The sequence below is a fragment of the Bos taurus genome, chromosome 1, assembly GCF_002263795.3.
Source record: "Bos taurus isolate L1 Dominette 01449 registration number 42190680 breed Hereford chromosome 1, ARS-UCD2.0, whole genome shotgun sequence".
Lineage (NCBI taxonomy): Eukaryota > Metazoa > Chordata > Mammalia > Artiodactyla > Bovidae > Bos > Bos taurus.
This window is the reverse complement of record NC_037328.1, coordinates 2,392,460-2,419,392: the sequence shown is the minus strand read 5'-3', so window position 1 is coordinate 2,419,392 and position 26,933 is coordinate 2,392,460. Positions and strand designations below refer to the sequence as shown.

Below are 26,933 nucleotides of genomic sequence, written 5' to 3'. Positions count from 1 at the left end.
ATGATCCTGAACACATAGAAGGTGTCCAGTGAATTGCAGTTGCTTGGGGTTGAATTGTATCCCCTAAAAAAGATGTGTTGAGGGCTTCCCTGGTGGCCCAGTGGTTGGAGGTCTGCCTGCCAATGTGGGGACACAGGTTCAATCTCTGCTCCAGGAGGACCCCACATGCCACAGGGCAACTAAGCCCATCACCTCAACTACTGAAGCCCTTGTGCCCTGAAGCCCAAGCTCTACAACAGAGAAGAGAAGTCACTGCAACGAGAAGCCACCCAATACAAAGAGGAGTAGCCCATACTTGCTGCAGCAAGAGAAAGCCATCACACGGCAACGAAGACCCAGCACAGCCAAAAATAAATAAATACATCTTAAATAAAAAAAGACATGTTGAAATCCTAACCTTGGCCCTCTAAATGTGACCTTATTTGGAAATGGGGTCCTTGCTGATGCCATGGAGTTAAGATGGGAGTAACAACACCAAACTGGAGTAAGGTGGGCCCTAAATCTAATGCCAGGTGTCCTCAAGAAGAAAAAAGAAATTTGGAAAAGTGGTTGGGACTCCACACTTTTCATTGTGGAGGGCACAGGTTCAGTTCCTGATCAAGGAACTAAGATCTTGCATATCATGCAGATCATAGCCAAAAGTAAAAAGAAATCTGGAGACACACAGTGTCCACTACTAACAAAGCTAGTGGAGGTGATGGAATTCCAGCTGAGCTATTTAAAATCCTAAAAGATGATGCTCTTAAAGTGCTACACTCAATATGTCAGCAAATTTGGAAAACTCAGCAGTGGCCATACGACTGGAAAAGGTCAGTTTTCATTCCAATCCCAAAGAAGGGCAATGCCAACGAATGCTCAAACTACCATACAGTTGTAATCATTTCACACCCCAGCAAGATAATGCTCAAAGTCCTTCAAGCTAGGCTTCAGCAGTATGTGAACTGAGAACTTTCAGATGTTTAAATTGCGTTTAGAAAAGGCAGAGGAACAAGAGATCAAATTGCCAGCATTCACTGGATCATAGAAAAAGCTAGGAAATTCCAGAAAAATATCTACTTCTGCTTCATTGACTATGGTAAATCCTTTAACTGTGTGGATCACAAAAAACTGTGGAAAATTCTTAAAGAAATAGGACTACCAGACCACCTTACCTGTCTCCTGAGAAACCTGTATGTAAGCCAAGAAGCAGCAGTTAGAACTGGACATGGAACAACTGACTGGTTCCAAACTGGGAAAGGAGTATGTCAAGACTGTATATTGTCACCCTGTTTATTTAACTTATATGCAGAATACATCATGAGAAACGCTGGGCTAGATGGATCACAAGCTGAAATCAAGATTGCCAGGAGAAATATCAACAACCTCAGATATGCAGATGGTACAAATCTAATGACATGACAGAAAGTGAAGAGGAACTAACGAGCCTCTTGATGAGGGTGAAAGAGGAGAATGAAAAAAACTAGCTTGAAACTCAGCTTTCAAAAAACTAAGATCATGGTATTCAGTCCCATCACTTCATGGCAAATAGATGGGGAAACAATTAAAACAGTGACAGACTTTATTTTCTTGGGCTCCAAAATCACTGTGGATGGTGACTGCAGCCATGAAATTAAAAGATTCTTGCCTCTTGGAAGAAAAGCTATGACAAACCTAGATAGTGTATTAAAAAGCAGAGAATATCACTTTGCTGGCAAAGGTGCATATGGTTTTTCCAGTAGTCATGTATGGATGTGAGAGTTGGACCATAAAGAAGGCTGAGTGCCGAATAATTGATGTTTTCAAATTGTGGTATTGGAGAAGACTTTTGAGAATCACTTGGACAGCAAGGAGATCAAACCAGTCAATCCTAAAGGAAATCAACTGTGAATATTCATTGGAAGGACTGATGCTGAAGTTGAAGCTCCAATACTTTAGCCACCCTATGCAAACAGCCAATTCTTTGGAAGAGATCCTCATGCTGTGAAAGACTGAAGACAAAAGGAGAAGGGGGTAGCAGTGGATGAGATGGTGAGATAGCATCAGTAACTCAATGGACATGAGTTTAAGCAAACTCCAGGAGACAGTGGAGGACAGAGGGACCTGGGGGGCCTGCAGTCCATGAGTCTGGCAAGACTTAGTGATTGAACAACAACAACGGAGACTTTACCCATCTTGTTTCCACTGCATGGAGCACCTTTCACCTTCATGTCCAATAATCCAAACCCTGCCATCCTCTGAGCCCATCTCAAATAATACCCCCTCTTCCAGGAAGGCCTCCCCAATTCCTCCCCACCAGAATTCACCTCTTCTTCCTCTGTACTGTGAAGGCACTTACTTGGTTTGTTTTTGTCATTCTATTCTATCTTGCTATCACAGCCGTCTCCCTGCATGGTGCGTGGCGTTTCTCCTCTCTAGGGAGTAAAAGCACATTCATCATCTTCACAACAGCCACTAGGGTGTGGTGGACACAGTTGACTGTCCCAAGACCCACATTCTTTTCACACTTTCTCATCTCTGAACTAGGAAAGTGTCTTACACTGGATAGTGTATTACAATATAACCAGAAGTATTCTCCTTAGTGCTTCTGAGAATAACAGCATGCCTTACAGCCAGCGATGTCTTTTGTTACAGTTAGTCTCTCAGACGTGTCTGAGTCTAGTGCAACCCCATGAACTGTAGCCCTCCCAGGCTCCTCTGTCCATGGGATTTTCCAGGCAAGAATACTGGAGTGGGTTCCCATTTCCTTCTCCAGGGGATCTTCGCAACCCAGAGATCAAACCCACGTCTCCTGCTTGGCAGGCAGAGTGATGTCTTAGATTCCTTTAAATCCAGGAGAAGGTGTCAAACCAGTATTTGCTATAGTGGATGAGTTTAAGTCACTTGAAGTGGGAGAGAGAATCTAGCCCTGCTGTCTGGGTTAGAACACATTTCAGGGCAATTTAGGGCTCCCCCAGGCCCTCTACTTATTTTGCTGCCCACTTGAATGATGATGATGGGGGAGCCTGGAAAGACTTCACATGTTCTAAACCCATCCGGGAAGGGACTCTTGAAGGCATTTTCTCACTGGCAAAATCTCTGTTGCCTCCAGCAGCAATCTCCATCATGGACTTCTTGGTGATTCCTCCCTCTGTTTCCCAACCCTTGCTTCCTGGAGTGTCCCCCAAATAAAGCACCCACACCCAAACCCTTGTCTCAGGCTCTGCATTGGGAGAATGCAACTAAGAGGCCAGTATCACCATGCACCATCTTCAAGGGGGCTATGCCTGCACTTGACAAAGAAGGGCAGTGGCGCCAGGGTCTGTGGGCAGTGCAGGAGGGTCCAGCAATCATGGTGGGCACTGCCTCTCCCGCGTCTCCCTGTTGTCCTGCTCTGTACTTGTTCCAACCCCTCCTGCAGGCAGGTAGAGAGCCAGATTTACCTAGACAATGACAACTGATTTGGGGCCCCATGACAAGGCACTTCCCAGGTGGTCCTAGTGGTAAAGAACCTGTCTGCCAATGCAGGAGACATAAGAGACGTGGGTTCAATCTTAGGGTCAGGAAGATCACCTGGAATAGGAAATGGTAACCCATTCCAATATTCTTGACTGGAGAATCCCGTGGACAGAGGGCCCTATGGTCCACAGGGTCGCCAAAAGTCGGACATGACTGAAGCGACTTAGCACGCATGCTTAGCACCCGACAAGGCACTTAGGGAGGGACCGTCTCTAGGGAGAGCAGGGTAGGGGATGGGAGTTCCGCCTGGTCTGGGAGACAGAGGGCTTTGGGGATTGGAGGGGCACATTGTCCTGGGAGCAGATGGGGCTTCCTGTGCACCAGCGTTCACTAACCAGCTCAGTCGCTGAGGTCCTGGGTCCAAGCATATTCCCTGCAGCCCCGGTGGGGGTGCTGAGCACACATGGCCACACATGGGAGGGAGCCCACCAACCCCGGGTCCAACTTTGAGACCTCAGGCCTGGGAGAAGGAGGGAACAGGAACAGATCATGACCACGCTCCCCCGGTCAGGGAGCAGCAGCTTCCAAGACAGATCTGGTCTTCTTCAGCAGAGACAGGAGGGGAGGGATGCGGCAGAGGGGGCAGTAGGGGAGCCCGGTCCTAACGGGGCTGTGCCCCCACCAACTGTGCTAGGCCCACCGCACCCAGGTGATGAAAGTGGGACCCTCAGAGCTCCAGAGAGACTCTGTGTGTGTGCGTGTGTGTGCATGTGTGTGCGTGTGTGAGACAGGCATTTGACAGCAATTCAGTCACTTCATCTCCAAACCCAGGCACTGGCTGGCACCTCCCACCAGGGAGGCCCTTGGGGACTTGGTCACGCTGAGGCCCCTGCTGGTATCTGCCCTCCTCCTCCTCCTCCTCCTCCTCCTAACCTTCCCACCATGTTCCCTCTCTTCCTCTTTCCCTTCTTCCAAGAAAAGAACTCATATTAGGTGTTTCTGCTACCAAACCAGAAGCTATGTACGTGCCGTTTGGGGACGAGGCTGGAGAGAAACAGCGCAAGCCTTTTTATTCGAGCTGCACACGTCAAGCTGCATCTCTGGTCTGTTTGTGATCAAATGGGTTGTAAGTTGCATATCCCTGATTAATTAATGAGCCACTTGCGACATTTAACTGGGATCAAGGTGCATTTCTAAAGTGTAAGCAAGTGAAAGAAATATCTCCCAGACAAAAAAACGATCCATACACACCTCTGCCAGAAAAGCATTTCAAGGTCTTCGTATCCAGGCTGATTTCCCAGAGCCAGCCGTTCTGCCTCCAAGTCCCCAGTACTAAACCCAGTCCTGGCTCACAGTAGGATTAGTCAGAATTTGTTGGATAAATAAATTGGCCTTCAAAATATAGTCCCAGGATATACACACAGAATAGCTAATATATCCATTTTTATTGAATAGGAAAGCATGTCCCAAGTAGCAAGTCAATAGTGACAAAATAAAGCTAGAATTAGCACCAGCCCACAAGCCAGGAGTGTGGATCCTTGCTGGAGCTGGCTGATGGATACCTAGGATTGATAAAAACCATTCTCTCTTCTTTGGGCATTACATTTTAAAAATATGCTTGAAAAAAGTAAAAATATGTTTGAATTCTTCCACAATACATTTTTTTTTTGGTCCCTATCCTAGGAAAAATTTAGTTGAAACAAAGTAGAAATTTTAGGGAAAGTGACACATACGACTCACAAGGTTGGTATCACACCCTTTTTCAACAGGGACGCTCACCCACATTTCCCCTCTGTCCAGCCAAAGAAGCGTGAAGCTCATAGCACGTTTATTCAGGGATGCTCTTTGGTGCTAACTTGATGCTCCTGCAAACGCGAACTCTAACCCACCAAATATGAGCGATGATAAATTATTACTTCATGACTTCTTCAATGGCAACAGATTAAAAAGAAAAAAATAGCAAACAATCCTAAAGAAAGTGTTTTGGCTTGCGGCTCAGCACTGCGGGAAATCATTAAACCCTTTGAAAGTGAAAGTGGCTTAGTTATGTCCAACTCTTTGGGACCCCATGGACTATATCAGTTCAGTTCAGTCGCTCAGTCGTGTCCCATTCTTTGCGACCCCTATATAGTCCAAGGAATTCTACAGGACAGAATACTAGAGTGAGTAGCCTTTCTCTTCTCCAGGGTATCCTCCCAACCCAGGGATTGAACCCAGGTCTCCCACCTTGCAGGCAGATTCTTTACCAGCTAAGCCACAAGGGAAGACCAAGAATACTGAAGTGGGTAGCCTATCCCTTCTCCAGCGGATCTTCCTGACCCAGGAATAGAACCAAGGTCTCCTGCATTGCAGGCAGATTCTTTACCAACTGAGCTACCAGGGAAGCCCTATTAAACCCTTTAGGAAAACCGATTTTAGAAACAAATCTAGCAGGAGACACTGCTGCTGCTGCTAAGTCACTTCAGTCGTGTCCAACTCTGTGTGACCCCAGAGACGGCAGCCCACCAGGCTCCCCCGTCCCTGGGATTCTCCAGGCAAGAACACTGGAGTGGGTTGCCATTGCCTTCTCCAATGCTTGAAAGCGAAAAGTGAAAGTGAAGTCGCTCGGTCGTGTCTGACTTAGCAACCCCATGGACTGCAGCCTACCAGGCTCTTCCATCCATGGGATTTTCCAGGCAAGAGTACTAGAGTGGGGTGCCATTGCCTTCTCCAGCAGGAGACACAAACCACCAATTTCTAGCAAAGTTCCATTACTTCAAGAAATCTTGTACAAAATGTAAAACAAGGACAGCGAACACGAATGCTCTATCTTCTGACGGCGCTGTTTTAGTGTCTGCATTTGTGTTTATCAGGTGCTTTCAGTTTTGACCATTTGTAAAGGGTTTTATTCTATATCTTTTCCATGCAGTTGTTTTCAATTCTTGAAAACAATTTTAAAGTACCTGGAAATTTAAACCTCGATCATAATTTGAAAAGACAAGTATCATACTGCTATATTTAAAATGGACAACCCACAAGGACCTCCTGTACAGTACAGGGAACTCTGCTCAATGTTTTGTGGAGTCTGGATAGGAGGGGGGTTTGGGGGTGAATGGGTACATGTATGTGAATGACTGAGTCCCTTTGCTGTCCACCTGAAACTATCACAACACTGTTCATCAGCTCTACTCTAATACGAAATACAAAGTTAAATAAGAAAAGACAAGTACCTAAATATTGACTATGTAAATATTCAAATAAGTGCCATTCATATGGGCAGTAAAATAAGTCAGCATGCTTGGGCATTTTAATGGGTTCCCACATGCTCTCTGAATGATTCAAACTGTCTTGTTAAACAGGCAGATTACAACAGATTTTCAAAAGGGAACACACTGCAAAGTCACAAAACTCTTCTTAACCCTGTGATTTGAACAAGCAGAATCATTTCACAAATGCTGAGACTGTATTCCCAAACACATTCCAGAATGACCTTGGAAATTCAGTGCAAAGAATATATTATTTTTGGAGTTTGGGGGAAAGACTTAAAGATAGTTACCAGGGGCTGGGGGAGATAAGAGAGATATTATTTAAGGATACAAATGTGTAGGAATTCCCCAATGGTCCGGTGGTTAGGGGGCTTCCCTGCTGGTTCAGATGGCAAAGAATCCACCTGAAATGCAGGAGACCCAGGTTCCATCCCCGGGTTGGGAAGATTCCCTGGAGAAGGGAATGGCTACCCTCTTTAGGGATCTTCCCTGTAGCTCAGATGGTAAAGAATCTGTTTGCAATGCAGGAGACCCAAGTTCGATCCCTGGGTCGGGAAGATCCTCTGGAGAAGGGAATGGCAATCCACTCCAGTATTCTTGCCTGGAGAATCCCATGGACAGAGGAGCCTGGCGGGCCACAGTTCATGGGGTTGCAAAGAGTCGGACACGACTGAGCGACTAACACCACCACTACTCTCCGCTCTAGTACTCTTGCCTGGAGAATTCCATGGCCAAAGGAGCCTTGCGGGCTACAGTCCTTGGGGGCGCAGAGTCAGACACAACTGAATGACTGACACTTTCACTTATTTTTTTCACTTTCCAGTGGTTACGACTTGGCACTTTCACTGCAGGAAGCCCAGGTTGAATCCCTGGTAGGGGAACGAAGATCTCACAGGCCTCCTAGAGTGGCCAAAATAATAATAATAATACAAATTTGCAACTAGTATATAAGTAAGTCCTGGAGATCTAATGCACAGTGTGATGATTATAAATAACAATGTTAATTGTTCAGTCATGTCTGACAACAAATATTTTATTAGAAATATCAAATTTGCTCAGAGACTATATCGTAAATATTCTCACCACAAAAAAAAAGAAATAACTATGTGATGCCATAGAGGTGTCAACTGACACTACAGTGGCAATTGTATTACAATATATATATGGATCAAATCAACATGTTACGCAACTGAAACCTACACAGTATCACATGTCAAGTATGTTTCAATTAAGAAAGAAAAAAATTGCACATTTATTATTATTTTTTTTATCACTGAGACAGAAGCCATGTGAAAAACAGAGTTCAACTCCAAAGACTGGACCTAAAATTAAAATTTGTTTTCAATCGCCACCACATTAAATGTATCCATATACACACTTTCCAAATAAACACTCAAAATGAATGATTGTGAAGGAGCGCTCCATGGACCAACCAAACATCAGCCTTATCGAAAGCAGTTGATTTGTCTGTAAAGACGGAGCTCTCCATGGGAAGTTCCACCAAAGGCTGGAACAAACCGGGCCATTTCGGTAAAAATCGTTGCTGTTCAGTCGCTCAGTCATGTACGACTCTTTGCGACCCCATGGACTACAGCATGCCAGGCCTCCCTGTCCATCACCATCTCCCAGAGTTTGCTTACACTCGTGTCCATTGAGTCAGTGATGCCATCCAACCGTCTCATCCTCTGTCGTCCCCTTCTCCTCCTGCCTTCAATTTGGTAAAAAAATAAAAAGTGATAAACCCACCTGGGAACGATCAAACAGGCTGTGACTTTGCAGGACTAGCAGATGGTCCCCAAAAGGTCACTGCAACCTTTCCCATCTCAGTGAGTGGCAGCTGTGACTTAGGCCAAAACCTGGGAGGCATCTTCCTCTCTCTCTCTAACCCTGCATCCAATCTGTCGGCAAATCCTAAACTTGAAAGCGTATCTCTCTCCTTTGGCACCAGACTGCCTCCATCATGGGTTGCATGCACGCTCCCCGGAAAGGCCTGTCCCAGTTGGTTCTGTCCCCCCGTCACAGGGTCCCCACCTGGCTGAAGCTGACGCCTGAGGTCATGAAGGAGCAGACCTACAAACTGGTCAAGAAGAGCCTGACTCCCTCACGAATCGGGGTGGTCCTCAGAGACTCACATGCTGTTACACAGTACATTCTGTGACAGGCAATAAAATCTTGAGAATTCTTAAGTCTAAAGGACTTGCTCCTGATTTTCCTGAGGATCTCTACCATTTAATTAAGAAAGCCATTGCGGTTTGAAAGCATCTTGAGAGGAAAAGAAAGGATAAAGATGCTCAATTGCATCTGATTCTGATTGACAGCCCTATTCACTGGTGGGCTGGATATTACAAGACCAAACAAGTCCTTCCCCTCAACCGGAAATACGCATCTGCAGCCTTTGGCTTGATTGCATAAACTTGTCTGTTGTACTCAAGCAATAAAACTAGAAAGAAAGGGGTTTCCCAGGTGGCTCAGTGGTAAAGAATTTGCCTGACAATGCAGGAGATACGGATTCGATCCCTGGGCCAGGAAGATGCCTCAGAGCTACTAAGCCCAAGCACTACAATTACTGAGCCCACGTGCCACAAGCCTGAACACCCTAGAGTGTATGCTCCACCACAAAAGAAGCTCCCACAGCGAGGAGCCTTCACACCACAACTGGACTGTCACCTCACCTAGCAGCAACTAGAGAAAAGTCTGCACAGCAATAAAGACCCAGCACAGCCATAAATAAAATTATTTTTTAAAGGACTAGGAAAAAAAAAGAAAGAAAATATATCCAAAATATGACCACTTCTCACACCTCTATCCGGGCCACCACAGTGTGATGTCTGGATTCTTCCCGAAGCCTCCCCCTGGTCTCCTGACCTCTTCTTACCTATGATATCAGGGATTATTCGTGAGAAAAAATTAATAAGTGAACAAATGATCATGGAAGCAAAACAAGAACTGAAGAGGAATATTCCAAGAATCCTTCCAGTCCCCCTCCCCACGTCCTCCTCTCACCATGAAAAAAAAATAAATAAATAAAGGTGATCTGGGAGAAGAAGGAACCATAATCTTGAGAAAGAGTGGACTTTTCCCCAAAAATTAGATTAACAGTAAACAATAAATGTAGACACTGACTGAGATCTTCTATGTCCCAAGCACCATGAGAATAGCTTTCCCTGCCTCTTCTTGCTTCTTGAAACCAACCCTAGGAGGTACTCACATCTCCTTTTGTGAGTGTGCAACTTTAGTCTTTGGTAATTCTTCTGCCACCAACTGCAACACAGTTCTAGCACGACTAGCCAGTCACTTCCCCACCCTGGCCCACTGCACCCCGAGTTAAAGTCTGGGTCCTCCACAGGACAGCCCTTCCCTCACACTCTGGCCACACTCCTGGGGGGGTCCCAGGCCATCCACACTTCTGAGACTGGCTACAAATTCAGAGCTTCCCACAACCCCTCGGGTTTAGTAATTCCCCAGGAGGACTCACAGGACCCAGGAAGGTGCTCTACTTACAATCACTGTTTTATTATAAAAGAGCCAGGCCAGGCCCAGCCAAGTGAATGCTCACATAGGCAAAGGTCTGAGAAGTCCAGATGCAGAGCTTCTGTGGTCCTCCCTGTGGTCCTCCCTGTGGACGCAGGCACACCACCCTCCTGGAACGTCAATGAGATCGCCAGCCACCAAACTCCATCCAGCCTCAAAGTCCAGAGTTTTTCACCGGAATCTCATTACGTCAGCCTGATAGACTGACTCATTGCCCATGTGGGCAATCAATCTCCCACCTCCCTCCCTCTCTCCCTCTCCCTCCCCACCCCTACCCCTGCCAAGGTCAGACCGGCCAGACCCCAACTCTCATCACATGATTGGTCTTTCTTGTGTCCTATCCTTGGGTCATCATAACTCTTAGTATAAACTCAGGTGTGATCCAAGAGGCTCATGAGTAACAAAGGCTCTCCTGTCACCTGGGAAATTCCAAAGAATTAGAGACTCCTTCTTATGAACTAAAAATGAAAGCCAGCCAAACACTTTATTATACAACAGGGTTGTTGTTGTTTAGTCACTAAGTCGTGACCAACTCTTTGCCACACTATGGACTGTAGATAGCTAGGCTCCTCTGTCCATGGGATTCTCCAGGTAAGAACACTGGAGTGGGTTGCCATTTCCTTCTCCAGGGGATCTTCCTGACCCCAATATCAAACTGGTGTCTTCTGCATTGGCAGGCGTATTCTTTACCACTGAGCTACCAGAGAGGCCCCTTGTCTACAACAGGAGTGTCACCTGAATTCTCTTTCAAGGCCCCATTCAGCTGGCAGAAAGGCACCTCAGTCCACTTCCTGGGTAAATTTCCTCCAGGAGCCATTCCTATCTGGGGAGGAGGAGGCTCCTAGGGCCCCCAGGTGACAGGAAAGGAGGGTGCATGCATCTGGGCTTTTGTCACCTCTGCTCCAGCTGCCGGATCATGTAGCCCTTGGCCTTCCAGGGGACATTGTGAGGCTCCTAAAGCAGGGACCACCTACATGCCTGCTGACACCCACAATCTCATTTCTCTCTGGGCACTTGCTGCCTCTGCTAGAATCTGGAGCACGTAGCCAAGCCCTGTCCTCATCCAGCCCATAGACCTTTCTCTTAAGACCCATCTGGATTCAGCCAGTGGGGAAGAGGGGTAGAGGACCCTTTTTCTCTCAGGGACCGCAAATATTCATGCACTCACTTCTCCTATTATCCTTTCCCTACAGCCACGAGAATCCTTTTCTAATTCAGAAGGAAGGGGTCTGGGTTCTTACATCATTATCCCTCTCCTAGATCTGAGAGCTACAGCTGCATCAGTTCCATTCCTCACCAAGGATTGGCTTTTGAAACCCAAAGGCCTGTTTTTCATCAGACATCACAGTAGGAAGTTCCTGAAAGCCTATTTGTACCATGGAATCTCCCCCGGAGGAGCAGAAACTGCTTCTGATGCAGAGAGAGACCTAGAAGATGAGAGCCATATGAGGTGGTTCCACGCTGTCCCCAGGCTTCCCTGGTGGCTCAAATGATAAAGAACCTGCCTGCACTAAAGGAGGCCTGGGTTGCATCCCTGGGTTGGGAAGACCACCTGGAGAAAGGAATGGCTACCCATTCCCATATTCTTCCCTGGAGCATTCCATGGACAGAGGAACATGGTGGGCTGCAGTCCATGGAGTCCCAAAGAGTTGGACATGACTGAGTGACCAACACACACACACACACACACACACACACACACTCTTCCCAGGTCAGTGTGATCCACTCCAGTTTTTCTGTGAACTTATCTTTACACTGACCACTGCTAAAATGTACTTAGTCCTCTCTTTTGTTGTTGCTGCTATTCAGCTGCTAAGTTATGCCCGACTCTTTGGGACCCCATGAACTATAGCTTGCCAGGCTCCCCTGTCCTCCACTATTTCCTGGAGTTTGCTCAGATTCATGTTCATTGAGTCAGTGATGCTATCCAACCATCTCATCCTCTGCCACAGCCTTCTCCTCTCTTTCAGTTCAGTTCAGTTGTCGCTCAGTCGTGTCCAACTCCGTGACCCCATGGACTGCAGCATGCCAGGCCTCCCTGTCCATCACCAACTCCTGGAGTTTACTCAGACTCATGTCCATCAAGTCAGTGATGCCATCCAGCCATCTCATCCTCTGTCATCCCCTTCTCCTCCCACCTTTCCCAGCATCAGGGTCTTTTCCAATGAGTCAGCTCTTCGCATCAGGTGGTCAAAGCATTGGAGTTTCGGCTTCAGCATCAGTCCTTCCAATGAACACCCAGGACTGATCTCCTTTAGGATGGACTGGCTGGATCTCCTTGCAGTCCAAGGGACTCCCAAGAGTCTTCTCCAACACCACAGTTCAAAAGCATCAATTCTTCGGTGCTCAGCTTTCTTCACAGTCCAACTCTCACATCCATACATGACCACTGGAAAAACCATAGCCTTGACTAGACGGACCTTTGTTGGCAAAGTAATGTCTCTGCTTTTAATATGCTATCTAGGCTGGTCATAACTTTCCTGCCAAGCAAACATCTCTTAATTTCATGGCTGCAGTCACCATCTGCAGTGACTTTGGAGCCCCAAAAATAAAGTCTGCCACTGTTTCCACTGTTTCCCCATCTATTTCCTCTCTTGAAAGACTAATTTTTTTAACTTTTTTATTTTGTATTGGGGTATAGCCGATTAACATACAGTGTTGGCTATTAATAGTTTTGGGGGAACAGTGAAGGGCCTGAGCCGTATAGATACAGGTATCCATTCTCCCCAAACTCCTCTCCCATCCAGACTGCCGCACAACATTGAGCAGAGTTCCCTGTGCTATATAGCTGGTCCTTGTTCGTTATCCAGTTTAAATACAGCAGTGTGTACATGTCCATCCCAAACTCCCTAACTATGCCTACCCCCTACCCAGCCTTCTCTTCTCCCGGCAACCATAAGCTCGTTCTTGAAACCTGTGAGTCTGTTTCTGTTTGTAAAGACTAATATTTTTACACACTTTACATTTTCCAAAGTACTTTCTCCTACCTCGCCTTACCTTGTGAGGTAGCAACTAACTGGTCATCTCCAATGAGAAAATGTGCTCGGGGTCTCAAGTGGCACGTGGAAATGCGCTGAGTTGCAAAAAGCTGCCAGCCGCATCATGCACTAGCCGAGTGATCAACTCAGTAACTTGCTGAATTGACAGATGATGTATGGAAGTCTTCATCTCCCTGTAGATTCACTAGAGTTCCGTTCCAGTCTTTTCACTGCAGTTAATCCGTTGGCCCAGCACAGCTGTATGTTGGCCCTGCTGCGGCTTCGCGTTTCTGGGTCAAGCACTTGCCCATCACGTTTTTACATATGAACGCATGAGTTCGGCCCTGTGTATGAGTTTCCCTGTCCTCTCTGTCTGCAGACGGACGTCCTGCCCCTAGTGTGTCTCTGCTTTCGGTGGAGAAGCCAAAATCTGTTCAGACCCAGACTGAGGAATCTATTTCCCAGTTTCTGCAAAGAGTTTTTCTGTGAATTAATTTTCTGACAACTGAACTGGAGCCCCAATAACCAGCAGGACCAGGAGAACTTGAAGGCAAAATGCAATGCTGTTTGGTGCGGAGGATGGGGGATAAACTAGGAGTTTGAAATTAGCATATAAAGACTGCTCTATACAAAACAGATAATCAACAAGGACCTACTATATAACATGGGGAACTCTACTCAATACTCTGTAATGACCTATATGGTAAATGAACCTGAAAAAGAATGGATGTATGTATATGCATAATTGAATCACTTTGCTATATACCTAAAATGAACATGATATTGTAAATCAACTATATTCCAAGATAAAATGAAAATTAAATTTCAGAAGAAGAAAAAAAAAGTGCTATGCTGTGGTCCTCTGATCCTGTCGCCTCTGTTGAGCTTACATGGTGTGAGCCCCTGGCTATGCATTGCGGTGCTCATTCAACCTTCATGTTCTGGCCTGTGTGGCCTCCGTAGGGGTTCTGGAACCTCCAATTCAGCCTTGGGCATCACCCCAGGCAGGCCTGCTCTGAGCCTTCCTGTATTTGCACTCCATCTCCCAGCACCACTGGACAAGCCATTGGGTGCCTAATAAAGGGCCTGCCCTGATGATGAATAATGGTGACATGATGGCGATGGTGATGGTCACAACTGGGAGAAGCTAATGGAGTTAGGCAGGGGATGTGAAACAAAATGGGGAAGGCAATGGCACCCCATTCCAGTACTCTTGCCTCGAAAATCCCATGGACAGAGGAGCCTGGTAGGCTGCAGTCCATGAGGTCACGAAGAGTCGGACACAACGGAGCGACTTCACTTTCACTTTTCACTTTCATGCACTGGAGAAGGAAATGGCAACCCACTCCAGTGTTCTTGCCTGGAGAATCCCAGGGATGGCGGAGCCTGGTGGACTTCCGTCTCTGGGGTCGCACAGAGTCGGACACGACTGAAGCGACTTAGCAGCAGCAGCAGTGAAGCCAAACAGCAAGGCCTCCTGATGCTGAAATTCACACACCTGTTGACTCCTACCTAGGGTGGCATAGAAAAAACCCTCCCAGGAGACAGCCCATCTCTCTATGTCTGTAGAAGAGTATTTTGGAAAGAGTTTCCCAAAAGTGTGCTTCCAGACTCAGGGTACATGAAAGGGATGAGTATATGCCCCTTTTTAAAAAAAGCTGCTTCTAATAACGATTCATCAGAAATCTATAGGAATGAGAGGGTTGTCACTATAGTGCATTTAAGATGGCCATCCTCTCTTCCTGCGCCTCCATTGAGGGGTGGAGTCTATTTCAGCTTCTCCCATTGACTCTGAGCTGGTCTTAAGAGCGGCATTGACCAATAACACAGGGGCGGAGTCACCTGGCACCCATTCCGGGTCCTTTGCTCTCGCTGCTCATCTGCTATGTCATAAGGCGGAGTCCTGGATGGTGAAGCCGTGTAGAGAGAGGACAGGGGGATGAGTGGGTATTTTGGACATTTCAGCCTCAACTGGATGCAGCCACATATATGATCCGATCTGACATTGCCTGGAGCAGAGTAGCCTGCTAAGCCCCTTCTCAGCTCTTAAACCATAGAACCCGGGGAACTAGTACGTTGTTATTGTTTGAAGCCAGCCACTAAATTTTGGGGTGATGTGCTGCACAGAAATATGTCACATGACAACAGGACACTAAAAGAATCCATTGCAAACTCTGCAGAATCAGTGCCTCTAGAGGAACTCCATTAAAAAGCCCTTCCAGTCAGGCCTGGTCCATCTTAGGGACAGATGTGAAGAGCAGTGCAGTCAGAGGAACCTTGGTTCTGGTTGAACTAATTGCCCCTCGGACTCCTAGCCAGGCCCAAGCATTCCCCAGGCATGCACTCAAATATTTATGGTGGCCGGCATATGATATGGATGAATGGAGTGGGTGGAGTGTTTGCAAATCAGTTACACAGGAATGAATATTCTTCACTTCCAAAAGGACCAATGTCTTCGCCCATTTTTCTTGAAAGAGACAGCTTTCCCTGGGTATTCTGTTGTCACTTCTGCTAACGGCATGCATGCTCAGTCACGGAGTTGTGTCCAACTCTTTGCAACCCCTTGGACTGCAACCTGCCAGGCTTCTCTGTCCATGGGGTTTCCCAGGCAAGAATACTGGAGTGGGTTGCCGTTTTCTCCTCCAGGGGATCTTCCTGACCTAACGATGGAATCTGTGTCTCCTGCATTGCAAGTAGATTCTTTACTACTGAGCCACCTGGGAAGCGCAAATCCTGCTAGAGTCATAGGTAAAAGAGAAACAATCTCTACCATCAGACAAACAACAGTTCAAGGGCAACTACAAATGACAAATGACCCTGGCTTCAGGCTCAGGGAGGTAATGGGGTGGTGGTGTAGTGGTTACTGTGGTATGCTGCCCAGATGCCCTATGGGATGAACACACTGCTCGGACTGTGGATGCTGGTGGCGCTCTGCAAAGTCATTCTCTGGGAACCGTCCTCAGCTGAAAACTGCCATTTTGCCCAAGGTCACACCCCTTCCTGGGGATAGCCCATGTCCAGGGATGGTCAAAGTGGGATATAAAGTTCTGCCTCCATTCTCTTGAGACACGACAGGCCTGAAAGACCATCTTACCTCCTCCTCTGGGACGGGCCGAGACCTTGGTTGTGACTGATTCACCTCACTGTTATTCAGTTTCTCCAATCAATCCTTCCTCCTTCCTGCCATTACCAGTAACGATCCAGAGTTGTTGTTATCTGTTTGTGACCCCATGGACGATAGCCCACCAGGTTCTTCTGTCTTTGGGATTTCCCAGGCAAGAATACTGGAGGGTTGCCATTACCCTCTCCGGGGGATCTTCCTGAATCAGGAATCAAACCTGCGTCTCTTGCATTGGCATGGGGATTCTTTACCACTGCGCCACATGGGGCCATGTTCCTGAGACCACTCTCCAAAATAATCCTGACTACAAATCCCCCTCTCAGTTGGTTACCCAGGGAGTCCCACTGAAGACAGGTGGAGACTAGAATGAACAGAAGTGGGCAGCTTTCAATGACTTCAGCCATTCTTCCCTGTAAAAAGAGGTTCCAAATATATTTGAGAAACAAGCGGTTAGACAAGATTAAGCGAACACCTTTAAGACTTTTCAGAGTCTTTCACATTAATATACTTTTAAAGTTTCTAAGGAGATTTCCTGTTTCATGTTAAGCAAAATTAATTGATCAGTTCAGTTCAATTCATTCATTTAGTCATGTCCAAATTTTTGCAACCCCATGGACTGCAGCACGCCAGGCCTCCCTGTCCATCACCAACTCCTGGAGGCTACTCAAACTCAATGTCCACTGAGTCAGTGATGCCATCCAACCATCTCATCCTCTGTCGTCCCCTTCTCCTCCTGCCCTCAATGTTTCCCAGCATCAGGGTCTTTTCCAATACGTCAGCTCTTTGCATCAGGTGGCCAAAGTATTGGAGTTGCAGCTTCAGCATCAGTACTTCCAATGAATTTTCAGGACTGATTTCCATTAGGATGGACTGGTTGGATCTCCTTGCAGTCCAAGGGACTCTCAAGAGTCTTCTCCAACACCACAGTTCAAGAGCATCAACTCTTTGGTGTTCAGTTTTCTCTATGGTCTACCTCTCACATTCATACATGACCACTGGAAAAACCATAGCCTTGACTAGATGGACCTTTGTTGGCAAAGTATTGTCTCTGCTTTTTAATATGCTGTCTAGGTTGGTCATAACTTTCCTTCTAAAGAGCAAGCATCTTTTAATTTCATGGCTGCAGTCACCATCTGCACTGATTTAGGAGCCCAAGAAAATAACATCTGTCACTGTTTCCATTGTTTCCCCATCTATTTGCCATGAAGTGATGGGACCAGATGACATGACCTTCATTTTTCTTAATGTTGAGCTTTAAGCCAACTTTTTCCACTCTCCTCTTTCACTTTCATCAAGAGGCTCTCTAGTTCCTTTTCACTTTCTGCCATAAGGGTGGTATCATCTGCCTATCTGAGGTTACTGATATTTCTCCCAGCAATCTTGATTCCAGCTTGTGTTTCATCCAGCCTGGCATTCCACATGATGTACTCTGCATATAAGTTAAATAAGCAGGTGACAATATACAGCCTTGATGTACTCCTTTCCCAATTTGGAACCAGTCTGCTGTTCCATGTCCAGTTCTAACTGCTGCTTCTTGACCTGCATACACATTTCTCAGGAGGCAGGTAAAGTGGTCTGGTATTCCCATCTCTTTAAGAATTTTCCACAGTTGGTTGTGATGTACACAGTCAAAGGCTTTGGTGTAGTCAATAAAGCAGAAGTAGATGTTTTTCTGGAACTCTCTTACTTTTTCGATGATCCAACAGGTGTTGGCAATTTGATCTCTGGTTTCTCTGCCTTTTCTAAATCCAGTTTGAACATCTGGAAGTTCATGGTTCACATATTTTTGAAACCTGGCTTGCAGAATTTTGAGCATTACTTTGCTAGCATGTGAGATGAGTGCAATTTTTCAGTAGTTGAAGTATTCTTTGGCATTGTCTTTCTTTGGGATTGGAGTGAAAACTGAGCTTTTCCAGTCCTGTGGCCACTGCTGACTTTTCCAAATTTGCTGGCATATTGAGTGCAGCACTTTCACAGCATCATCTTTTAGGATTTGAAATAGCTCCACTGGAATTCCATCACCTCCACTAGCTTTGTTCATAGTGATGCTTTCTAAGACCCACTTGACTTCGCATTCCAGGATGTCTGGCTCTAGGTGAGTGATCACATCACTGTGGTTATCTGGGTCATGAAAATGTTTTTTGTATAGTTCTTCTGGGTATTCTCACCACTTAATATCTTCTGCTTCTGTTAGGTCTATACCATTTTTGTCCTTTATTACACCCCTCTTTGCATGAACTATTCCCTTGATATCTCTAATTTTCTTGAAGAGATCTCTAGTCTTTCCCATTCTATTGTTTTCCTCTATTTCTTTGCACTGATCACTGAGGAAGGCTTTCTTATCTCTCCTTGCTATTCTTTGAAACTCTGCATTCAAATGAGTATATCTTTCCTTTTCTCCTTGGCCTTTCCCTTCTCTTCTTTTCTCAGCTATTTGTAAGGCCTCCTCAGACAACCATCTTGCCTTTTTGCATTTCTTTTTCTTGGGGATGGTCTTGATCACTGCCTCCTGTACAATGTCATGAACCTCCATCCATAGTTCTTTAGGCACTCTGTCTATCAGATCTAATTCCTTGAATCTATTTGTCACTTCCACTGTATAATCATAAGGGATTTGATTTAGGTCATACCTGAATGGTCTAGTGGTTTTCTCTACTTTCTTCAATTTAAGTCTGAATTTGGCAATAAGGAGTTCATGGTATGAGCCACTATCAGCTCCTGGTCTTATTTTTGCTGACCGTATAGAGCTTCTCCATCTTTGGCTGCAAAAAATATAACCAATCTGATTTCAGTATTGACCATCTGGTGATGTCCACGTGTAGAGTCTTCTCTTGTGTTTGCTATGACTGGTGCATTCTCTTGGCAAAACTCTGTCAGTCTTTGCCCTGCTTCATTTTGTACTCCAAGGCCAAAAATGCCTGTTATTCCAGGTATCTCTTGACTTTCTACTTTTACATTCTAGTCCCCTGTGATGAAAAGGACATCTTTTTGGGGTGTTAGTTCTAGAAGGTCTTGCAGGTCTTCATAGAACTGTTCAATTTCAGCTTCTTCAGCTTTACTGGTTGGAGCATAGACTTGGATTACTGTGATACTGAATGGTTTGCCTTGGAAATGAACAGAGATCATGCTGTCATTTTTGAGATTGCACCCAAGTACTGTATTTTGGACTCTTTTGTTGACTACTAGAGCTACTCCATTTCTTCCAAGGGATTCTTGCCCACAGTAGTAGATATAATGGTCATCTGAACTAAATTTACCCAATCCAGTCCATTTTAGTTTACTGATTCCTAAAATGTCAACGTTCACTCTTGCCATCTCCTGCTTGACCACTTCTAATTTACCTTGATTCCTGGACCTGACATTCTAGGTTCCTATGCGATATTGCTCTTTACAGCATCGGACTTTACTTCTATCACCAGTCATATCCACAACTGGGCATTGTTTTTGCTTTGGCTCCGTATCTTCATGCTTTATTTCTCCACTCTTCTCCAGTAGCATATTGGGCACCTACCAACCTGAGGAGATCATCTTTCAGTGTCATATCTTTTTGCCTTTTCATACTGTTCATGGGGTTCTCAAGGCAGAATACTGAAGTGGTTTGCCATTCTCTTCTCCAGTGGACCACGTTTTGTAAGAACTCTCCACTATGACCTGTCTGTCTTAGGTGGCCCTACACAGCATGGCTCATAGGTTCACTGAATTAGACAAGGCTGTGGTCCACGTGATCAGTTTGATTAGTTTTCTGTGACTGTGGTTTTCATTCTGTCCACCTTCTGACAGAATAAGGTTTATGGAAGCTTCCTGATGGGAGAGACTGACTGTAGGGGAAACTGGGTCTTGTTTTGATGGGCAGGGCCATGCTCAGTAAGTCTTTAATCCAATTTTTTGTTGATGATCAGGGCTGTGTTCCCTCCCTGTTGTTTGAACAACAGCAACAATTGATTAATTAATTGATCTGCTCAATTAATTGATGAAAGAGCCTCTTTTTCATGCATATCATCACTGAACCAGGTCTTGCAAGGTTTCAAGAAAAGTAATAAATCTAGAAGTTTATGTGAAATCTTGTAATATTTAAATGCCAACTTGTTTTTTCATTATCTCATTTGCAATCTCTGAATTCAAGTCTCTACACCAAAGACCATAAGATGGAATTATGAAATATAGCCAACTCCTTGAACTCAGTACGTGAAATCTAGAATCCGTCTGCAATGCAGGAGACTCAGGTTCTTTTTTTTTTTTTCTGCGGCCCTGAAAAGGGCCTTTAGTTTTTCTAAACGTTTCAAGCTACTTTGCTCAACCACCAAAACCGTAAAGGGTACAGCCCTGACGTTTGAGCGCGTAGACCACATCCATGGCGGTAACAGTCTTGCGCTTAGCGTGCTCCATATAGGTGACCGCGTCCCGGATCACATTTTCCAGAAACACTTTCAGCACCCCACGAGTCTCTTCGTAGATAAGACCAGAGATACGTTTGACGCCTCCATGACGAGCCAGACGCCGGATAGCTGGCTTAGTAATACCCTGAATGTTGTCCCGCAAGACTTTGCGATGGCGCTTAGCACCCCCCTTGCCAAGGCCTTTGCCACCCTTCCCACGACCAGACATGGTTGCTGTCGCAATGAGACTCAGGTTCTATCCCTGGGCTAGGAAGATCCCTTGGAGAAGGGAAAGGCTACCCACTCCAGTATTCTGGCCTGGAGAATTCCATGAACTGCATAGTCCATAAGGTCACAAACAGTTGGACATGACTGAGCAACTTTCACTTTGCTTCGCTTCCCATCCAACCTCTTGAACTCAGTAAGCACAATCTACATACTCCTACATTTCACATTATCTCCTCAAATTCTCAGATGATTGATCAGATGTGAAAAGGGATAGTAACAGGGTTGACCTTTAGGTAGGTTAGCAATTTCATTGTACATCCACTGTTATTATGGACTAATGTTTGTGTCCCTGCTGCCCTGTAGAATTTGTAAGTTGTTGCCCTAAACCCTGATGTGATGGTATTTGGAGGTGGGACCTTTGGAAAGTGACTGGGGTTAAAAAAGTCATGAGGGTGAGGCCCTCATGATGTAATTAGTGCCCTTATAAGAAAAGGAAGAGACACCAGAGAGCTTGTTCTCTCTCCCCACTTGAGCTCACACACAAAGAAGAGGGTCATAGGAGTATGTAACAAGATGGTAGTCCCCTGTAAGTCAAGGAAAGAGACCTCAGAATGAAACTCATCTTGCCAGCACCTTGATCTTGGACTCCTCAGTTTCTAGAATAATGACAAATACATTTCTATTGTTTAAACTACTCAGCCTTTGGTATTTTGTTATAGAAACCCAAGCAGAACAAGAATTGCCTGTCACTATTCTTCATAAGGATGAGGTGATTAGATATCAAATAATATCACCAACTCAATGGACATGAATCTGAGCAAACTTGGGGAGAGAGTGGAGGACAGAGGAGCGTGGCGTGCTGCAGTCCATGTGGTCACAAAGAGTCATATACATGACTTAATGACTAAACAACAACAGTTCTGCATAATTACACTGTATCATTTAAATCCTGGGTCATTTACCCTCTTTGCACACACTGGAAATTCCTGTATCAGAATCTGAGGTGGGTCATCAGGCACAGCTCCTACCTACAGGGTGAAGACACTCCAGCTACTCAGCCTCACCATCCCGCCCGCTTGCCTTGTACTGGTTATTTGAATAGAAAGTCATGCCTTCAAGTCTGAGTGGAACAGAAATGATTGTCCTTGTGAGCCTTTCCCAAGTTGCAGATTGACATGCAAAATAAATATTGCCATTGCTTTCAGCCTCTAGGTTCTGGAGTGATAGCTTACACAGGAACAGACGCCCAGAACAAGAACTCCACAGACAGGAGCATAGCACACAGTGCATTGCAGGGGTGCTGCAGTGGAGGCCTGCGCCACTCCTGCTGGGCAGAGACCCCCAAAGTTCATATCGGGGACACTGGACACCGCATGCAGTGCTAGAAACTCTGCCAGGGCTGCCCCCAAGGGTCCCTGCAGATCACACTTCTTGGTGTCGGCTGGTCCTGAATCAAACTTCAAGTTGGGACGTTTGATTGGTGGGGCCAGGTCTCAGGTGGCACCGAGAGGCTGGGAAAGCAAGTGTCTGGGTGCTTCCTGGAGGAGGAGCAGACTCAGGGGATGGAGATATCTCCAAACAAGGAGAGGATGCTCAAAAGAGCCCAGGGCCAGAGCGCTCCTGTGGGCACCTCACCCGGAGGCCGTGGCCAGGGACTTAATATGCCTGTGATCTGACACTGTCAAACCAGAGGACCACCACCTCGCAGAACTCTCCCTCAGGGTGAAAAACATGTGTGAGGGTCTGAGCACGAGCCTGGCACAAAGTCAGTGTGCTACAGGTGAGGCTGTCAGAGAGCTGGCGTTATTAGCAGACCCAGGAGACTGTAGCTGATCGAACTCTGTAATTCTCACACTCCCTGTATCAGAATAGCTGTAGGGCTTGTAACTAAGCAGATTCTCAGGCTCTCCCTGGGACTGACTAAATCAGTATGAGGCCGGAGAACTAACATTTTAACCCCTTCTCCAGATGATTCCCTGATGTAGTTAGGCCTTCTCTCCCCAGCATTTGTTCATCCATGCATCCATTTATTCAACCACCAACTCCCAACAGTAAGCTCTAGGCTGTGCGAACAGGACTAGACAGATTTCCAGAAAGTGGGGGTCTGACTGCAAGGTGGATGGTAAGCGTGGCTGGTGGAGAGAACAGGTGCTGTGGGAGGAGATGGGGGGGTGGGCGTGCCTCCCGCCCTGTGCCTGCTTCTCACACTTCCCCTGCAGGAAAGACCACCTCTGGCAGCCATGTCCCGGTTCATATCCAGCCACCCCTAAGGCCTGCCTCAGCCCCACGCCAAATTCTTGGGACAAGCATCTGCTGGGCTCACCTGATTGAGGTGTCCTCCTGGGGCTGCAGGAAGTCCACCCTTCTGACCCAGCACCCTGTCATGTCGGAGGAAGAAATCCGCAGATGCGCGACCCATGTAGGTCATCAAGGCCTTTACTCCAAGGTGTGCTCCAGGCACTGTTGTGGCCAGACAAGGAAGAAGGGAAGGTGAGCAGGTGGCTACTGACCAGCTGTGTGACCTCAGCCAAGTTTCCTAACCGCTCTGGTCTCAATGTCTCTTCTCTAGAATGGGATTACTAGTGAAAAAGTGAAGTCTCTCAGCCGTGTCCGACTCTTTGTGACCCAGGCCAGAATACTGGATTGGGTAGCCTTTCCCTTCTCCAGGGATCTTCCCAACCCAGGAATCGTACTGAGGTCTGGTATCTAGTTTGTAGTTGTAGTTTGTAGTTTGTGTTGTGAGGATTAGACAGACTAATGGATACAGTTGACAACCATACTTGCTCACTGAGGGTCATCATTTTGTAAATTATCTCCTTCATCGCTCTGTTTAGTGATACTCTTTCCTTCGTGGCTATTATCACTGTATGACCTAATGATATACATTTGTTCCTTTGCTTGTTTGCTCTCTGCCCTCCTTGGACTGTAAAGTCAATGCAGGCAGAAGTTTATTCTGTTATCACTGAATCCTCAGCACCTAGCGCATGTCAAGCACTTGGTAAACGTTTGCTGAGCAAATTATTGAAGAGGCTGATAATGTCATAGTTAAGATAGGGCCTCAAATAACACTAAGACAAAACAGAATACAGACTTGTGGACTCAGGGCGGGGACGGGAAGGTGGGATGAATGGACAGAGTAGCGTGGAAACATATCCACGACCATATGTGAAAGAGAGAGCCAGTGGGAATTTGTTGTATGACTCAGGGAGCTCAAACTGGTGCTCCATGACTACCTAGAGGGGTGGGATAGGGTGGGAGGTGGGAGGGAGACTAAGAGGAAAAGGACATGTATACCTACGATTGATTCCTGTTGATGAATGGCAGAAACCAACACAGTATTGTAAAACAATTATCCTTCAATTAAAAAATAAATAATAATCCAGAATGCAGGGAGGCTCATGGGAGAGAAACACAAGCTACAGGGTTTCCAGGGCAAGAGAAATAAATCACGTCAACTGAGAATTCTAGGAAAGGCTTTGCAGAAGGGGCATCTTGGGGGAGGTGGATCCCAAAGGGGACAGAGGGTCCCAGGGGATGAAGATGTGCTAGGAGGTCTGACTGGAAGGGGAATTAATAACAGCAAAATCAAGGGAAGGAAAGCCAGAGAAGGCTTAGGAAATGGCCAGGGGCGTCCTTGGGCTGGTCCTCAGGGGCTGGGTGAGGCTGAGGTCACAGAGGCCAGTTGCCACAGTGAGTGGAGATCTGACACAAGAGTCCAGTCGTGTGCTCCGAAGGGTAGAGATGTCCTCTGGGTCCCAGTGCAGGCGCTGTCTGGACCCGACCCTTCCTGTGTGCGCCTGCAAGTTCAGAATAACGATCCATGGCGCCACGGCCACGGCTGAAAAGATCCCAGTAGCTTTTAGTCTTTTCCACTTTTAAGAATGTAAAAAGAGCAGAAGTTGGGTTTTCAGTTCTGATTTCTAAACCACAGAATACATCCCACCTTTAAAGCAATGAAATTGTGAGTTGCTCAGTCGTGTTAGGCTCTTACGACCCCATGGACCGTAGCCCGTCAGGCTCCTCTGTCCATGGGATTCTCCAGGCCAGAATACTGGAGTGGGTTGCCATTCCTTTCTCGAGGGGATCTTCTTAACCCAGGGATCAAACCCACGTCTCCCACATTGCAGGCAGATTCTTTACCGCCTGAGCCACCGAACCTGCCTGTAGAGCAAAGAGGCTCCCCCCAAATTATTCAGCACTGGAACCGAAAAGCACACTTCCAAAATGCCCAGTATGGTTGTTCACCCACACAGAGAGTTTCAAGTTCTACTTGACCAGTCGGAGGAAACTGCCTCCTCAAAGGAACGTGTGAGGGACAGAGTGGGAATGACTCGCATGTGTGTTTTCTCCTACGTCTGAGGGGGAAAACTCAAATCTGTCACTTCTGAGCATATTCACCCAAAGGGACTCTGCATTGTCTGTTTAGAAGGCAATACCAGTACCAGCTTCCTTGCCAACGAACTGATATTCTGACGAGTAGGGTACAAAAAGTGTGCCCTTTCCATCAGTGTGTTTAATACCACAGATGCAGTGAAAGTTAAAACAATTACCTACGAATGACTGTGTATGTTTCTGTCATCTAATTAGGTAATCTGCCCAGGTGTTTAGCACCAAGGCCTCTATGCTTTAATTGGAAAAAGTCAAGGACAGAAACTAATTAGCAGCATTAAACCAAACCAGAAGTCTAATGACATTAACCACCAGTCACCATTGCAATTGGGAGTCTTTATTGTAAAACATTTTCAAAGTGGGGGAAGGGGGAAAGAGAATGTATTTTTGAACTTTAGAATATTGACTTCTAACCACCAGTTCCTGTTGACTTTGATCCACTCACTCAAAGAAACGGAAAGAATCATGATTACGGAAAAGGCAGTATGGAATAAGTGAATGAGTACCCCTTCCATACTTTTTTTTTTTTGGCAAGAAAAAATTAAATACTATTTTAAACTCAATAGCCCCCAGTTCTGTTTATTCATCCTTACCTCCTTCCTGGAGTCCCCTCCAAATAATAGATGATTATCTACCTTCACCTGGAACTTTCAGAGGGCACAAAGAATTTTATGACCTTAACCTCTAAAATTTCCCTTTCGTTCTAGTTTCTATTTCAAATCGAGAGAGGAAAATAACCAAATTCCATCAGAAGAATCCCTAATTTCAAAGTGGCTAATGGATTATTGGGTTTGTAGAAAGAACCACCGGGTTGCTATTATTATGGCCTTTTTCTGTTCATATCTTTGGCTCTTTTCCAGAATGTTTCATTTCTTGTAATGTTTTTTAAGAGAAATGGCAGTTTGAAAACACAGGTAGGGTCAGAGGAGAGTTTTGTTTGGGGTTTTGTTTTATCAGCTAATATAAAATGACATTAGTACTCTGATATCTTAAGTGATTAATTAGATAAAAAGCAAAATGAAAAGGCCCAATCTGAGACGAGGCTGAAGACAAATGAAGCCTGCTCCAAGGATTAGGAAAGTCAAACAGGACCCTACTGTGTTGGAAGGAGTGCATTCTCCTGTTGCTCCTCTGCCCCGCTCTGACCTGGGTTTCGTGACTCTTGCCAGCCAAATCCCTCCCAGTGAGCGCTGACTAACTCAGACTTGGGCCCCGCCAGGAAAAGGAACTTGGACCGTCATTCTGAGACCCACTTCTCCTCTGATTCTCTGTTCCCCATTCCCCACCATCTCTACCCCCACTCCCCCAAACTCCTCCCCAAACTCCCCCTAAATAGAACAAAAGTTAAAGAAGAAGAAGAAAAAAAACTAACTTTTCAATGAATAAAATCTAGGGATGTACATAATTCAGTATCTACCTTTTGGAGGAAAAAAAAAATTTTTTTTTTTTTTAAGTTTTCAACTGCTTTCGCTCTAGAATGAAAATTGACTCTGCTTCGTGAAAACATCCCTGTGTCCCAAGCACTGGCCCTCTAGAGGCTGCGGCTTAGAAACCAGGGTATAAATAAAAGCTGTGTATAAGGTAGTGCTGCGGCCGAGCAGTTGCCTTGGGAGGTGCTGCTGCTTTGGTTTGGGGTTTTTATGTTATTGTT

At 46.0% G+C, this 26,933-nt stretch overlaps 1 protein-coding gene and 1 pseudogene across 1 annotated transcript; one reads left to right on the top strand and one right to left on the bottom strand.

Moving 5' to 3' along the window:
- Positions 1 to 8,619: 8,619 nt before the first annotated feature.
- On the top strand, positions 8,620 to 9,535 carry LOC107132172 (small ribosomal subunit protein uS15-like; annotated as a pseudogene).
- A 10,594-nt stretch (positions 9,536 to 20,129) lies between these two features.
- On the bottom strand, positions 20,130 to 20,906 carry LOC526226 (histone H4). Its single transcript, XM_002684578.6, has one exon. It carries the CDS (start codon positions 20,892 to 20,894, stop codon positions 20,583 to 20,585), a length of 312 nt encoding a protein of 103 aa, XP_002684624.1. The 5' UTR covers positions 20,895 to 20,906; the 3' UTR covers positions 20,130 to 20,582.
- Between the last annotated feature and the right edge of the window lie 6,027 nt (positions 20,907 to 26,933).

Excerpts from the sequence above, each read along its gene's own strand:
- LOC526226 (XM_002684578.6), bottom strand. The coding sequence starts at position 20,894 with ATGTCTGGTCGTGGGAAGGGTGGCAAAGGCCTTGGCAAGGGGGGTGCT.